Source organism: Indicator indicator, chromosome Z (genome assembly GCF_027791375.1).
Source record: "Indicator indicator isolate 239-I01 chromosome Z, UM_Iind_1.1, whole genome shotgun sequence".
NCBI classification, from domain to species: domain Eukaryota; kingdom Metazoa; phylum Chordata; class Aves; order Piciformes; family Indicatoridae; genus Indicator; species Indicator indicator.
In genome coordinates, this window is record NC_072053.1 from 16,198,721 (window position 1) to 16,215,198 (window position 16,478).

The 16,478-nt window shown below is 37.3% G+C and overlaps 1 protein-coding gene across 32 annotated transcripts in view; it reads left to right on the forward strand.

The window, feature by feature from the left end:
- CELF4 (CUGBP Elav-like family member 4) overlaps nucleotides 1-16,478 on the forward strand; it is a 745,900-nt gene that overhangs the window by 85,534 nt on the left and 643,888 nt on the right. For all 32 annotated transcript variants that reach the window (XM_054397311.1, XM_054397284.1, XM_054397298.1 and 29 more), the window contains exon 2: nucleotides 15,830-15,912. In XM_054397311.1, the coding sequence (XP_054253286.1) occupies nucleotides 15,830-15,912 (83 nt within the window). The remainder of the gene's footprint in view (nucleotides 1-15,829; nucleotides 15,913-16,478) is intronic.

Below are 16,478 nucleotides of genomic sequence, written 5' to 3' on the forward strand. Positions count from 1 at the left end.
ATGCTTCTCTTTTTTCTCCTTACTGTAGGAAGGTAGCTAACAATCCTGTCTTCGAGGGTTTTTTTCCATTTTGCTAGAGAGACAGATCAAGCTCTTAGTTCTTGCATAAAACACAAACTTGGTAATATCTCTCTGGCTCTAGGATTTATATTCCGTTTCCTGAAACACAGAATTGAGGAATGGTATCTCTTATTTTCTGAGACTTCACAAGGGCCTTGTTCATGACAATAGTACTTTTTCACCCTGATATCTAATATTCTTCTTGGCACAGGTGTTTGGTTTGGTTTGGTTTAGTTTTAAACTGTTGGAGATAGTATTAGAGCAACAAGCTGAGAGGAAGCTACTGTCCATTTCCTATTTGCACTTGAAGAAAGGAATGACCAGTTTGGAATAGTGACATCCCCGGATGTACATTTCAAAGTGTCATATGTCTTGTTACATAATGCTCAATGGATGACCACTGACTTGCTGCCTTTCCAGGTGCTCTCTGACCTTGCAAAGTCTTACACAAATCTTGAGTGCTGACCAAAACCTGAAGAAGGAGAGCTGAAAGTTGCTCTAGCTTGCCCTCCATTCATAAAGTAACATATAACAGAAAATCCTGTGTGAGGGGAAAGACTGATGTCATACATACCTTCCTGGTGTGGGATGTGAACTGTGAGTAAAGTCTTTACAAGTGAGGTTCTTCTAGGGACACAGAGTTTAATGAGTTCTACAGGATTCATAGCCAAAGGGGCAGTGATATGGCTGCAGGGCATTTGCTCAAGAACTGTGAAAGTCTTAGACATAGTAATGTACAGCAGATGAGAGACTTTGTGACTGTATTCCATGGAGGACAAAGACAAGAGGTAGAGTAACACAGTCATTATCCATAAAGATCAGCCCTCAGTCCAGTGTGTCAGCCAGTTGTCACTGAAGCATGGTTTTCAGCTGGGCAGAATTGATCATGAATAGTCAAATGTCATGTCATCACACTATGGTGTTACATCATAGTCCATGGATATCAAAGCAGTATACTGATATTACATGAGAGATAGAGTCTAAATGTTGTGCATTTACAGGTTAAATTTAGTAATATACTGAAAACTGAATCAAGAATCTACACAATGTATCCTCAGCTTTGAGTATGACATTTTCACAGGACTCATCCTTTATAAGTATCCCTGAAAATCTCTGTAGACAAAACACAAAGTACTACATGAATGGAGTTTTTAGTCCTATGAAGAAGGGTTGTATGCATGTTGGTGTTCAGGAGAAGGAGGTGGGCCTTTCAGAGATGTTCAGTGTTGGGGTTGTTTAATAATAGCTGCAACAAGATATTTCCTCTTTTCACTCTTTTGCTGCTTTCCCAGGATAAGGAGCCCTGTCTTCTTAGCTATAGCATTCTACATATCCTGATGCACCAAATAAATTGCAAGTAAATCATATGAAGATCATACCACATGCTTCAATTCATGTGGTGAATTTTTTCAGTTATACTGGATAAAGTGATTGTATGCATTTGTTTCGATGAGGATATTCATCTGCTACAACCAGCACAGATACAGAACAAAGACAATCCAGTGGCAGAATCTAGAGTATAAAGAATTGAAAAACAATGTGCAATCATACAACTAACAACTCCTATAAAACATATACTAATATAGATTTGCTATAAGGGAAATTTAAATTCTAATGTTTCCTGACCTCTGATTTACATAAAAAAAAAAACAAAACAAACAAACAAACAAAAACTTCAAAATCTTGTATTTTCACTCTTTAAAACATAAGAAGAATGTGAGATTTTTATAGCCTATGGTAAAGGTTGGTGTATAGTGTATATCTAGCAATATTTTTTTTATTTCTTTCCCCCTGGGAAGTTGAGGGAATATTATTTAGTTATCCTGTGGGTATTGTCTTATCATACACCAGGTGTCGCCATGAAAGATTTGGTTTATCAATAGATGTAGAACTAGCAAATAAATAATCTAATAAATTAGTTCCATGTTGAGAAAGGTTGATTTACTGAAACCAAAATATTTAACAAATGCTTCAACTCAAAGCTTCTACCAGCTGATCTAGTTGGATCTTGAAAAGCTCCCAGACTCTCTGTAAAAAAGTTGGTGAGGTGCTGGGAAACCTGTGGATGACACTTCTAAAGCTGTAACCTTTTGTACTTCTCATTGAGATTAGGATATAGGTAATCCTGGAACCATGGTTTTATGGTGCTGCATATTTTTAAGATTGCAGTTTGCTGTGTAGGAATCTACTACCTTTCCTAGAAAATGTATTCACTATAAATCATTTGAAAAAAAAATTAAAAAAAAAAAGGCAGAACCAAAATAAACAAACCCCACAAGATAAACAAACATCTTAAATGTTATAATGTAATGAATGGCTATGGAAAATGACAGATTGAGTTTCGTCAAGAGATTACAGCATACAGAGTTCACATTTGGCCAGAAGTCACTGGACCTTAACCTGGAGCCTGCGAATAATGTCCAGAAGAAGATATCCTTTCCTTATACTCTCCTCAGGGCATGTGCTTCTAGCCGTTATTAGACACAGGATGTTGTATGGGATGGACTTTGTCTGACCTAGTACTATCACCCTTATGTAGTATTTGAATCTACCCCTTTTAAAGACAACAGTATTTGGTATGTTTGTTTGTTCATTTACGTGGTGTTGTTGGTTGGTTGGTTATTTGTTGGGTTTTGTTTTGTTGTTTTAACTCATTAAACTCTGCTGTCCTACTTTCTGACATCAGCAGGGAATGTCCAATGAGTTTCAGCTTCCCACAGATGCTCAGCAGCTGGCTCAATATTTCTAACTTTCCTGATGGAAAAAATAATAAAGTGAAACCACATCATTAATGTGTTGGTTTTTTTTCTAGGCATCCACTAGCCAGTGATTCATACACAGGTAACATGAAGTTTTGGTAGGCTACTGTATTCAGGAGGTATCTTGGAAAGTTTCTTTCCTTTATCTTTTAATGTGTTGGGCAAAATGGATCCCACTAGTTTATTTTGCACTGCTCTACAGTCTGAATACTGACAACTGTTTATTGATACTGTGGTTGGTATAGGCAGGCCTTTGTGTTCATTCATCAAGCTTCTCTCATCTACGTTAAATTAGTGGAGAAATAAATATCAAGCAAGAAGTCATATTAAATTTAAGAAAATCTATTAGAATTATAATATTTGTTTTAGCAATTGACTTTCAATTTTTCTCTCAATTGGTCTTTATTAAAAAAAAATAAATACACATCTCAGAAAAAAAATGGTGGGTGACTGGTTGCTCAGCTCTCTCCAGCTCCTCAAAAATTGTAGAAAATTACCCAGCTGACCATTGATAGATTGCATTTTAATACAACTTTCCATCCCAGTCAGTCTGATTTGTTTTCACTAAGAACAGTCATTGAAACTGCTGCCTTAAAAGAATGGGCTTTCTCTTGTGTTAGACAATGTGTTAAACTGTTGGGTGGAATCATAAAATTTATGAACAGGGAGAAGTGGGTAAATGGAGGCCCTCTGAATGTATTTGCTTTTGGATCAGTATTAACTTTTCTTTATGGTTTCAAGTGATTTGAGTAATAAAAGTTCCATGAAGGACTGATTTGCTATAATAGCTGGGAGAGACAGTGTAATAATGTTTACTTTTACCTTCTGTAGGGTCATAAACTTCCATCTTATAACTTGTAATTATCCTAAATTGCATAAGAATCTGTGGTCATGATTCTGTTCTGAAGTTGCAGCAGTTTCTCTGTCCTTATGCTTCACAGTGGAAGAGGAAGGTAAAAACCTTACAGAACTGTCAGGTGGAGAAACAACATGAAAGATACTGGAAAATTGTTGAGTTAAAAGTTTGCACTGAAAGTCACCTCCATTTTGGTGATTTGACTCTTCTTTCTGCGTCTTCCCTTCTTGTCTTTTATACATCCCTGCTTCCAGCACACTTATATCGATACTCTTCAACCATGTATTCCACTATTTTTCCTAAACTCATAGGATGTGGAAAAACTCAGGTTATCACAGGATGTTAGGGGTTCGAAGGGACCTCCAGAGATCATCGAGTCCAAGCCCCCTGCCAGAGCAGGACCATATAATGTAGTCTTGCACTACAAATATACATGTAAACTGAAATAAAAATTAAATTAAATTAAATATATTCATCACTAACAGATAAGTGCCACCTTGGGGGTTGTGTTTGGGGAGCAAATACATATGTTTTTGACAGTTCAGATGTGTTCCTGATTGTCAGTGTAAATGATCTGTTATTGAATTCTGCAGTGCTACCCTTAGTTATTCTCTGGTATCACCTTACTCCATATTTTGTGTTTACACCTCCAATTGTTGTAGCTGGTTTTCATCTATCCCCTTAAGTTATCATTTCCCCAAGTTGTGCATATTCAGGCCACAAAAGAACACATCCAGGTGGGTTTTGAAAATTTCTGGAGGAAACTCCACAACTTCTCTGGGCAGGCTGTTCCAGTGCTCTGATACCCTCACAGTCAAGTTTCTCCTCGTACTGAGTTGGAACTTCCTGTGTTCCAGACTGTACCCATTTTTCCTTGTCCTATTACTGGCCACCACTGGCACCTTCACCTTCACACCCACCCTTCAGATATTACTGACAGTAATAAGATGCCCTCCAAGCTTTCTCTTCTCAGGACTTAACAGCCCCAGTTCTCTCAGTCTCTCTTCATAAGAGAGATGTTCAAGTCCCTTAATCCCCATAGCTCTCTTATGAACTCTCTCCAGCAGATCCCTGTCTCTCTTGGATTGGGGAGCCCAAAACTGGACACAGTATTACAGGTGTGGTCTCACCACGGCAGAATACAAGGGGAGAAAAACTTCCCTAGACCTGCTGGGCACACTTTTCTTGAAGCACCCTAGGATGCCATTAGATCTTTTGGCCACAAGAGCACATTGATATCCCATGGATAACTTTCTGTCCACTAGGACTCCAAAATCTTTCTCCATGGAGCTGCTTTTTAGCAGGATGATCCATGGTTTGTACTGGTGTCTGATGTTATTCTTTCCCAGATGCAGGGCTCTACACTTGTCCTTACTGACCTTCATGAGATTCACCTTCATGCAGCTCTCCAGCCTGCCCAGATCTCACTGGATGACAGCACAGCCTTCCAGTGTATCAGCCACTCCTCAATTTTGTGTTATCAGAGACCTTGATGAGGGTACACTCTATCCTCTCATCCAGGTAGTTGATAAAGATGTTGGACAAAAATGGGCCACATACTGATCCCTAGCCAACACCACTGGCCACAGACCTTCAAGTGGACTCTGCACTGCTGATCATAAGCCTCTGAACTCTGTTAAGCCAATTTCCAAACTAAATCATGGTCCAATCATTTAACCCAGTTGTCTTGAATTTACCTATGATAGTGTTATGGGAGACAGTATCAAAATCCTTGCTGAAATCAAGGTGGATGATATCCACCGCTCTCTCTTCATCTACTCATTTAGTCATTGTTTCGTAGAAGAAGATTTCCCCTTAGTAAATCTATGCTAGCTACTCCCGATAATTTCATTTTCTTCTGTGTGGTTAGAAATAGCCTCCTGATTGAGCTGTTCCACCATTTTTCTAGCAATGGATGTGAGGCTGGCTGACTTGTAGTTACCTGGGTCTTCCTTCTTGCCATTTTTGAAGACTGGAGTGACACTGGCTTTTTTTCCAGTCCTCAGACACCTCTCCTGGTCTCCATGATCTTTCAAAAATGATGGAGTGGTTAAGCGTCATCAGGCAGCACTCTCAGCACTCATGAACGTACCCCATCTGGGTCCATGAGACCCATGGATTTTTGCATTTTCAGTTTATTGAAGCGATCTCTAACCCAGTCTTCACTGAAGTCAAGTGGAGAGTCTTCCTCAATCCAGTTTTGCTCCCTTACTTCCAATGTCTGGGATTCCTGAAGGCTGCTATTAGCAGTAAAGCCTGTAAGAGTAATCTTTCCTTATAAGTCAGTTCCCTGAACCTATTAAGAATTTCTATTACTCATCTCTCAATTCCGTCTATTCTTTTTTTTTCCCCTTCCGTGTATTTCTGAACACTTTCAGATGATCACAGCTAGCAGGATTTTCTATTGACACCAAAGGAAGAAGATGGCTTTGATCTGAAAGTGACATACTAATATGTGTGATATTGTCCACTATCATTGAAAAGTGTCTTTTAGCATTATTGCCTTTCAGCTTCATATGTCCCGTTGAACATTCAGACATTTACTTCTGTGTCTATTGTTTACCTGTACATTAAAGACTGCATCATACAGGGTGCTACACATGGGTAATACTCCTGAGAAAGGATGCAAATGACTGGACACATTATTAAGGGGCTCAGCACCCTCTAGGATCCATGGCAATTTATTTTTCATTCCTCTTCATGCGTGACATCTTCACTGCTATGCTGCTTAAACTTAAGATCAGATCTCCTACTTTGCTAGATGGTTCATTCATCTTGATGTAACTGACACTTATCACACACATTACTCCTGACAGTCCTCAGTGTTTTGGTGACTGCTTTGTTCATCCAATCTAATATGAATTCAATCCTCAAAGCAAAAATTTCTGCTAGAAGCTATCACAAATTTTGAATTGAAACAATCTACTCTATACTCTTTATTCACTAATATTTAAGTTGAACAACAACAACAAAACCCAAAACAAACCAATCTACCAAAAAAAAAAAAAAAAACAGTGATCAAAATATCTCTTTAGTAGTGATTATAGCTGGTTTTACCTTGTCTTCTCTGTTCATCAGGAAATTGTAATTCCTTCACACTGGTGAGCCCTTTTAAACCCAGTGCACTGAAGTATTGTAAATTGCACAGATACTGTGTTAATTAATTCCACTGTTAATTTTTAACTTCAGAGATCACTTCCTAATTCCTTTTGTAAAAAATGGAAGCACTAGACTTAAATTAATAGACTGGTTTTAACTTCTTACTCAGTAACTCAGTCCGACAATAGTGGATAGGAAAGTGCACATAGTGTTTCCAGTTTACATTTTTGAGATAATTTATCTGGGATGCAATGTATTTATAAGTCTATGCAAGAATTTGTCCATGTTTAAGAAAAACATACTGATATGTGTTTGTAACTCTAGATAGAATTTTAGGAGGCTCGACCTTTACTACAAACTCTTTGTGTGTCTTTGAACACGCAGCTAAATCTTCTTCCAGCCTTTGCATGTCTTGTCTTGCTCTTAAATAATTTACATTTGTGCCATGCTCCTAAAGCAGGTTTGTACAATGCAATGATACATTATACAATACAACGTAGAGCTTTTTGTCAAAGGAGCAGTAAAGACCCTTACTCCTGGGACCTACTTCACTTCCTTTGTGCTATAACAGATAGGACCTTTGAGAAATCTTTGCCATCTTCCTCCTGTCATAATACCAGAGCATCTAATTTCACATTTCTTTCCCTGACATGCACACACGGAATGTGTGTCTTGTTCTCAGGCCTGAGAATTTAGACATCTGTTGATTAAGATTTCTTCATCTCTGGCTTGTGGAAGAGAGTTTGATCCTACTTCATATTACTTCACATAGATAGTGAACAAATCAAATTGAGAAAGAAGAGTAAGGAGAAAGAAACAGGAGATAAGGGACAATACTTGTTTGCTCCTAACATCACTTAGAGCATAGAAGAAACTATTTGAAGTCAAAACATATGGAATACAGCATCTGGTTATGGAAGCTTGGATGTTAATTGTTCTGACAGCTAAAATTTGTCTCCAGAAATATCATGAAGCCAGCTGGTATTGTAGAGTTTTCTCTGGCTCATATTGTGACTCTTACAATTTTCTGGAGACTTCCAGTCTTAGGATGATTGTCTTGCAGGAGGAGATACTGCTTGAAGATTTTCATTTCTATGTCAGCTGGAATCACAAAACACATTTTCTGTGGGCTTGGATTTGATTTATATTATAAACGTCCTAAGATGAATTCAGATGCACTTACTAGAATTTAAACTTTACAAACCCACACGGAACTTAGGAAAGCAATTCTAATGTGTACATGTTTAAAATTCTTGCATTTGAAGTGAGGAGGAAAACTGAAATAACAGAATGCTGTTGAGGTTGATTTTGAGATTTGACTCTGAATATGAACTTCTTGAATTGGAAAGATGTAAGATGGCATACTTGGTAAGAACATTAACTCCAGAGAGATAATTGCAATAACCTGTATCTGAAGTTTTCTAATAATAACTCTTCTTTCCTGCATTTCATTCAGTGCCTTTTACTTTCAAATTTGAGCTGAAAATGTCAGAAGTCTATATTGACACATGTACCTTGTCTGAAAGAAAAAAGATTATGAGGCTTTTTGTAGCACAAGCTTGTATTTAGAACATGCAAGTTTGTTGAGACAAAAGCATAAACAACTGATCATTTGATGTTGCATCAAAATAAGATGTTCACTGTCTTTTTTTAAGGATTAAAAATGCTAACTTTTCTCATGCTCTTAAATACAAGCACATTTCCTGCAAATAGATTTGATGTTATTTTCCAAGAAATGTCTGTTCCTCAACCTGATGAAAGATTATGAGTAGTAAAAGAAACAAACCTGGAACAAGTTCATGTAGATGCAGAAAAGACAAGGCTTGGAAGAAGTTCCTATGTGGCAGAGGCATCTAAATTATTTAGAGATCTTTTTGCTTTAGTTTTATTTTAGTTGAGATGCCTTAAGATTTAAGGCATTCAAAATGAATGGTTTTTGTAGGTTGGTTTTTTTTTGTTTTTTTTTTTTTTTTTTTTTTGGTTGTGTGTGTTTTGTGTGTTTGGGTGTGGTTTTTTGTTTGGTTGGGTTTTGTCCTTTTTTTTTTTTTTTAATAAAAGTACAACATCTGGAAACTAGTTGACAATTCTTGAGGCTTCCCCAAAAGGAAGTGGACCAAAAGTCAATAAAAAGTTTCAGAAAATCCCCTGAGTTATTCATATGCTGCTAACAATAGAAAGAATTCAAAAGGTGAGACCCAGAAGAGCAGGTCTGGAGTCTAAATAATGCCTGTACTCTAAGGAGATTTAACCCATAGTTGTCTAAATGCAAGTGGTGATCTTTCAACAGTAGGGTTGTTTCCAGTAATGTTACTAATTTTGACCAGTAAATCAGAAAAAAAAAAAAAAATCATCTTCTATATTTCCTTTGCTTATCACCACACTGGAAATAACACATTTTGAAGATGTCATGATGGGTTTTGTTTGGTTGGGGTTTTTTTTGTTGGGTTTTCATTTTACGTAGACTGAACTGAGACAAGTTTAGCTTAAACTTATTGTTTCCTTAATGTATCGAAGATGGAACCTACTTGTTCTCAATTTCACTTGAGTGATCCCTGGAGTTCCACCATGACCTTCTCACCAGTGATTGAATTCTGAAATACTGGCAACACTGTTGCTAGTTCCAAAATATAACTTAATCATCAATTTCACTTTAAAATCAAACTTTCCACACTTTAAAATCAAAGGTAGGCCCTAACAGTTTGATGGATAGAGCCTGAGAACATGCATCACTCTTTACAACACGAAGTCCACATTTAGTAGGCAAAAGAAGAGAAGCTGAAGTGACACTTGTCTATTTAAAAATAGATTTTCAACAGTGACCCAAAGCATCGAGTATTTGAAGGCCTTATTAATCACACTAAGACTCTCTTTGGTAGACAACTACGTTAATCAGCAATCTACAATCTTATTCCTCTAATGAAGCTTTGCTGTGTGTATGGAAAATAGACACCTGTCCTGGGAAGTAAAAAGTTGTGGTAGGCTAGAATTGCAGAAAGTTGAGCAATGAATCTTGCCTGACTTGGGCTTAAATGATCAAAAGTATCTCAGAAGTTTCAAGATGAAATTTAAACTAGAATTTTGGCAGCTGGGGGAAAATGGGTCTGTGGATATGCTGTGTCAAATCAATGGTTCATTTTGTACCTTATATTGAATGTACCATTCATCAAACGACCGTTCAAAGCAACTTGCATAAAGCTTTTAAGACCCCAGGAGGAATGTATCCATGTGAATCAGAGCCAGAACAGAGTCCCTTATACTGGGAGCTCAAAAATTTTATAATTTTGCATGGGATGGGGACAAAGGAAGTATGGCGTTACTTATGAAAAATTAAGATGGACTACCACTGACATTTCACTCTGTTCTGAGGTGTAGAAGCCCTGGGCTCAGGACCCTACCTGATTTAGATTATAGTCTGGACTAATGACTATCCTGGAAGAAGTTGTAGGTTTTGATCAAAAGAGGCTGAGAAACACTTATGGAGAAATATTTCATTGAAGCATCCTGTGAGAAATGTCAACCTTTTAAAACTGAAGTTTCCACTAAAACACTACTTGTTATCAAAAGTTAGTATGAAAACGTTGAGTTTTGTTGAAATGTTTACATACACTAACAGCTACTCTGATACATACACATCAGTTTTTCTGATGTCTGCCTGGACACTGCTATAAGTGTAAACACTACTTAATCTGAGGAAGGGCTCTGATTTGGATTGTGCATACTTACGTCTCATTTCAAAATATAAGAAATGCTTTTTAAGTGAGCTAAAATTCTCAGAATTTGGTTGACTTCTAGTTTCCAAATTAGTACCTCTAACTTGGTTTTGGTATTGGTTCATAGGTCTGTATGAGTATGCCTTTACATAAAGACCCCTGTTCTGTTACATATAGTAGGAAAATAACAGCATTGTAATAGTTAATGGAAAATAACATAGGAAGAAAAAGAAAATTAGCATTGCACACCACATGGCATTTCAGATGTTAATTTTTCTGCAATATAATTTACAGGGAAGCTGATTTCTGGAAAGATTTTTATTCATATCTTTTCCTCTAAACACTTAGTGTTCAGTAGTTGTGCAGCAGGGGAGACGGCGAAAAAAAAAATCTAGCCAAGTGAATGTTCTTTACCAGCAAAGATGTTAACTTTCATCAGCAGGTAGTTAATCACAGAGAGAAAGAGATGAAGAAATTGGATAAAACATTTCCAGTTCCAAAAGTCTTTATTGATTGTGTCCCCCTCAAGAAAATTCAACTCAATCTCTGAAAGCCTCAAGTGATTTAACCTTGAGCAGTCCAGTGCAGACAGAGCAAATGAGAATTGTTTCAAAACCAGACATGTAGAGCTAAGAAAGTTAAAGTGAAAAAAAGATTTCTTTTTCACTTTGAAATCTTAGCTGGGAGACATAATCTGAAATGCTGATTTTAAGGTAAGAGTTTTCTTATGTGTAAGAGATCCCTGAATGTTGAATCAAGGAACTATTTTATATTCAGAGGAAAAGCTCTTTTAAACACAAACCAAACGCTTGAAAGATGAAATACACATCTCTGGTCTACTACTGTTGGAGTGAAATAATTCTTGTTTTCCAGAATTATTCTTTTTTAGCTCAGAATGTGTCCTGTGACTGTTTTGCCTCCTAGGTTGTTCCAAATCTTCAGGACTCTTAACTGTGGGGTTGATGCTGCTTTAAATAAAATCATTATCCATCTGTATTCCATGCAATCATTATTTATGCTATTGAATACCCTGGAGGTAAAATTAAAATAGATCTTTTTTTTTTTTTTTCCTATCTCAAGCTCTTGTTTTTGTTTCCCCTTTAACAACCTTGTTTCCCAGGAGACCACTTGATACATCCTCATGTTTCCAAAAGATTGCAGTTCAATAAGTTGAGATTTAATTGCCAGCTGGGAGTTTGGGAGTTTCCAGATGTTTATGTGCTAGCCCAGAATCTGTCCACTGGTAGTAAATGAACAGCTGGAAAAACCCAATCTAAACAAAGCATCTTTTAGATGATTGACATATGTCTGGAAAACTTGGCATGTTTGAGAGAGACAGAATTGAAATTAGGAACAGCTAGGAGCAAGTCCTTCATTATCAATAATTAGTCAATTCGATTTTTTTTCTATTATTATTCAAATTTCAGATATAATTCTCAAGCACTGTAGTCACTCAGTCATTATCACCAATATATATAGATGACAGAAATAACACAGAGCTTTCCCTCTATCTTACCTAAAGAGACGTGTTCAGAAATTATACTGTTCAGCATAGGCTATAGGAACAGGCTGAATAGTGCAAATGGTTTTCAAGGGGAATCCAGGCCAAACTGCTGGTGGTAGCAAGTTGTTGGGCTACATAAGAGTTTACTACTGAAATACTGTGGGGTTTTTTTTCTGTGACATAAGTGGTTCTATACAGAATCAGAAGTTTCAGTGGAGAAAACTGATGGTTCTGGAATTGTTTTCATTCTGGGAAATCAAACTAAAAAAACAACACAACATTTCACCAGTTTGACTTTTCTCTGTAAAACCCATATCAAGACTCTTGTTTAGGGTGTTGTATCACATAGAGTTAACCAGAATCTTTAGTGCTCTGTTCTTTAAGCAATATTCTCAAGGCAGCAAGAATTCTTTGGAGTGGTCATATGTGTATATATATTGAAAGAAAAAGTTGCTACAGTTGTAATTCCATTAAGCATAGCAATAGTTGATTAATCCTTTGTATTTTGATATTGGGGTGGAAGGGGCACGAAATTTTACTACCTTCTGTCTTAATGCACAAGGAGAAGAAATATGAAAATTTTTTCAGGATGGAGTAATAGATATGTATTATTAATTCACAAGACACATGTTAATGTGCTTGAAAAATACTACTCTAGCTGATGGCTGATGCTGGTTTTGTGCCCTAGAGCAATCCGGTGATAAGTAAAGACAGAAGTTTCCATGAGCTGGCCTTTTCAAGTTCAAATTTGAGTTCTGTTATGAACATTATGTTCTACATTATTCCATCTGGTTGTTGCTGGGATGGAATTTATTGGATCTAAGTAATTGAGAATTACTTTAAAGTAAATAAAGTTGGGTTTTGTTTTTGTTTTTGTTTTTGTTTTTTTTTTTGTCCCTGAAAAACATATTTTTTCTTTGTCTGACCCTAGGAGAAACTAGATTTCATGTTTGTTTGTTTGTTTGTTTGTTTGAATTTTATTTTATTTCCAAGTCTTTCTGTACTTAGCATCCTGTTTGGGAAATCAGTGATGTTTAGACATGTTCTACTCTTCTGTGAGTTTGGTATTCTACCACTTCATGAACATATTTGGAGAGTACTTAGTGGAATTTTCTCCCTGATGAGAATGTAACCCCACACACGCTTTGTATGGATCTTGGAAGGAAACTTTGCGTCTTCAGAGAGAAATAGTCTTCTGTCTACTTAGCCTGAATTACAATCATGATATGGTAGGAGTTACAGGACATTGTTACCCTGAACTGTCGTCATGGCCATCACAATGAGAAGAAAAATACAGCTATCATTATGGGAGTTTTACACTGCATAGTTTATCTCTATAATAGTGCACTATGATGTGCCTAATTAGGCTGTATCAGCTGTTCCATGTCTGCTACTAAATGGAGACTTTCTTATTGTGTCTAGTCAACAGAGAGCTTTCAGCCTGTGATTTAGCACTGAAATTAAATTTAAGCATAGTTTCCCATTTGATTATCAAGCTATGGGTGGCTTTTAAGGATCTTTTTCATCCATTACTTCTACTAGCTGTAGGCTTTCTGTCACAGTTTCTTCTTTTTCTCTGGTAAATACAGACTAACTGAAAATTCATCCATTTAAAGTTAGAAAAGAACAAATCCACATAATTCCAATTAAAGTATGAAAACTTCTTCTGTTGTTCAGTCTCTTTTCTTGACTGCCGTCTTCTATTGTCGAGTCTCAGTTATTCAGACATAACAAATATTATTTGCTTTAATAAACTGAAAGAAACACGGCCTTCAGAAAACAATACAGGGTAAGAAAGAAGGCAAAAAAAATGAATTTTTCTGTGCTGACTTGGAACATAATTCTAGATTGTAGCTTCAGTATGAAAGGAGTAGGGTGACTTCCACAGGGCAATCTTTAAGAAAATACATACATATGTTTATCAGAAAAACAAACAAACAAAAAAACGTCCTTAGTGTCTCATACAAGCTAATTTATTAAAAACATTGTAAAGAAGAAGAGAACAACTTTATATTTCTTCAGTAATGTTGTCTAAAAAACCATCTTGGAAAAAACAGAGTGTGTCCAGCAGATCCGGGGAGGTTCTCCTCCCCCTCTACTATGCCCTGGTGAGACCTCATGTCGAGTACTGTGTTCAGTTTTTGGCTCCCCAGTTTAGGAGGAACAGAGACCTGATGGAGAAGGTCCAGCAGAGCAATATGAGGATGGTCAGGGGACTGGAGCACTGCCTTATGAGGAGAAGCTGAGGGACCTGGGGCTGTTTAGTCTGGAAAAGAGAAGACTTAGAGGGGATTTAAAAAAAAAATTTATAAATGTCTGAGGTCTGGATGTGGGGAGTGAGGGGACAGGCTCTTCTCACTTGCTCCCTGGTATAGGACAAGGAGCAATGGATGTAAGCTGAAGCACAGGAGGTTTCACCTCAGCACAAGGGGAAACTTCTTTACTGTAAGGGTCACAGACCACTGGAACAGGCGCCCCAAAGGGATTGTGGAGTCTCCGTCTCTGGAGACTTTCAAGGCCCGTCTGGATGCGTTCCTCTGTGACCTGACCTAGATTGTATGGTCCTGCTTTGCCAGGGGGGTTGGACTCCATGGTCTCCTTGGGTCCCTTCCAACCTCTAACATCCTGTGATCCTGTGATCCTGTGAACAAACATTATATGGAGAAAAAGATCACATTTGTGATCAGACATGAAAAAAGTTCATAGTCTACTGTTTACTTACCTATCATGTACTTTTCCATACACATTGAGATAAGGTGGGTGGGTCAAGATGAGGTTATGGAACACATTTATTTCTTTGGCAGCTTCTCTGTACTTGTACTGCTCTTGGAAGATGCCCACAGTTTGATGGACATGCTGTCTGAACTTTGTAAGATATGATACCTCCATTTCAAGGAGCTGGCGAGGTTGCAGACATTCTCTAGTAACTTCAGAGAAAATGTCCTCTGCATAACAAGCATGTCTTTCACTGCAGGAACTGGCAGATTTTCAGTATACTGCAGTAAGAAAGAATAATCTGATCACATCAGACACACACACAACCAGTGTAAGACTTTGCAAGATTGACAAGTTTTACCTGAATGTGATCATGAAAGAGGGCAGAGAAAGTAAAGCAGGCTTGAACCAGTGCCCAGGATATAACCTTTGTGGTTGATAAGACAACTTTTTTTTTTTTAAGAATAAAATACATGATCCATCAGATCATGTCTCTGAAGATCTAATGATCTGTAAAGCAGCATGAGTGTTTTAGATTGACTTTTTTTGCATTTCTGTGATTGTTTTGGTTTGCATGGTTGGAAGACAATAGTGTGATGACAAACAGGGAGGATGCAAGTGGATACTTATGGGTGCTCGACAGGCTAAACAATGGGCATAGCCCTCTGCAGTAAGAAGTCTGAGGTCCTTGTATGTCCTTTACTTGGATTACTTGGTACAAAAGAAGGGCATGAGACTTTCAGCATAATATGTCACTAGAGGACTTGTTCTTAGTGCTGTTGCTGCTGGAGGAAGAGTGGGATCTCATGCTCCCTCTCACCACTCTGTGGGTTCTTTAAGATCTCTAATCCTGTACAACCCTCTCTATCTGACATATAAGCATATATTCAAACAAAAGTAAACAGTCATATCCACACTGTTCACTTTTCATCAGGGCTGCATTCTAACTTTATTAGAGGAAGTTGATTTCTTGAGTCTTTACTACAAACCTAGGAAGGAAAGATTTTTATGATTGATTTACTGGAAATGGGGTGATTACAGAAAATTGGTTTACTCTATGTCTCAATTTTTACCAGATTGCTTCTGAAACACTGCTTTTACTGATGTTTTGCCTTTTTGTTTACAGGCTGTGCCTTCCTAACGTACTGTGAAAGGGAGTCTGCTCTAAAGGCCCAGAGTGCACTGCATGAACAGAAGACGCTGCCAGGGGTGAGTCCAGTTTGACAGCTCTTTTTTTTTTTTTTTTAATCTAAAATGGGTTATGTATGGAGCTTGAGTTTGGAAGCATAATATCTCTGCTTGGATGATTCATTATTTGCATTGTGCTAATAAAATCAGGATACTACCAACTCATCCTAATGGTTTCCATGCAAAAAACAAAAAGCTTTTTTCTCTTATCAAGAATCAGAAAAACAGTGGTTAACTGTTTATGTGATAGGTTCTATCAGTCTTAGCTGAGGAAAGCCTTTAGGTTTCTAACCACTACAGTGAAATACTGGAAGTGCTCAAAAAGTGCTGCCTCTTACTGTTTTTCTTCTCTGAAACAAGGTGTGGCAACAAGACATCAAGCAACAGATCACATTATTGAGTCATCACAGAATGAAAACATATTCCTGATGACAAAGTGGTTTGACTCAGTTACTTTAGTATTCAAGCAGCTGTAGCAGATTGGAAAGGCAGTGAGACAAGTAGAAAAGAGAGAGAGGAGAGACAAACATAAGATAATGAGGAAAATTATTCACATGAGCAAGATCTAAGATTCAGACAACACAAGC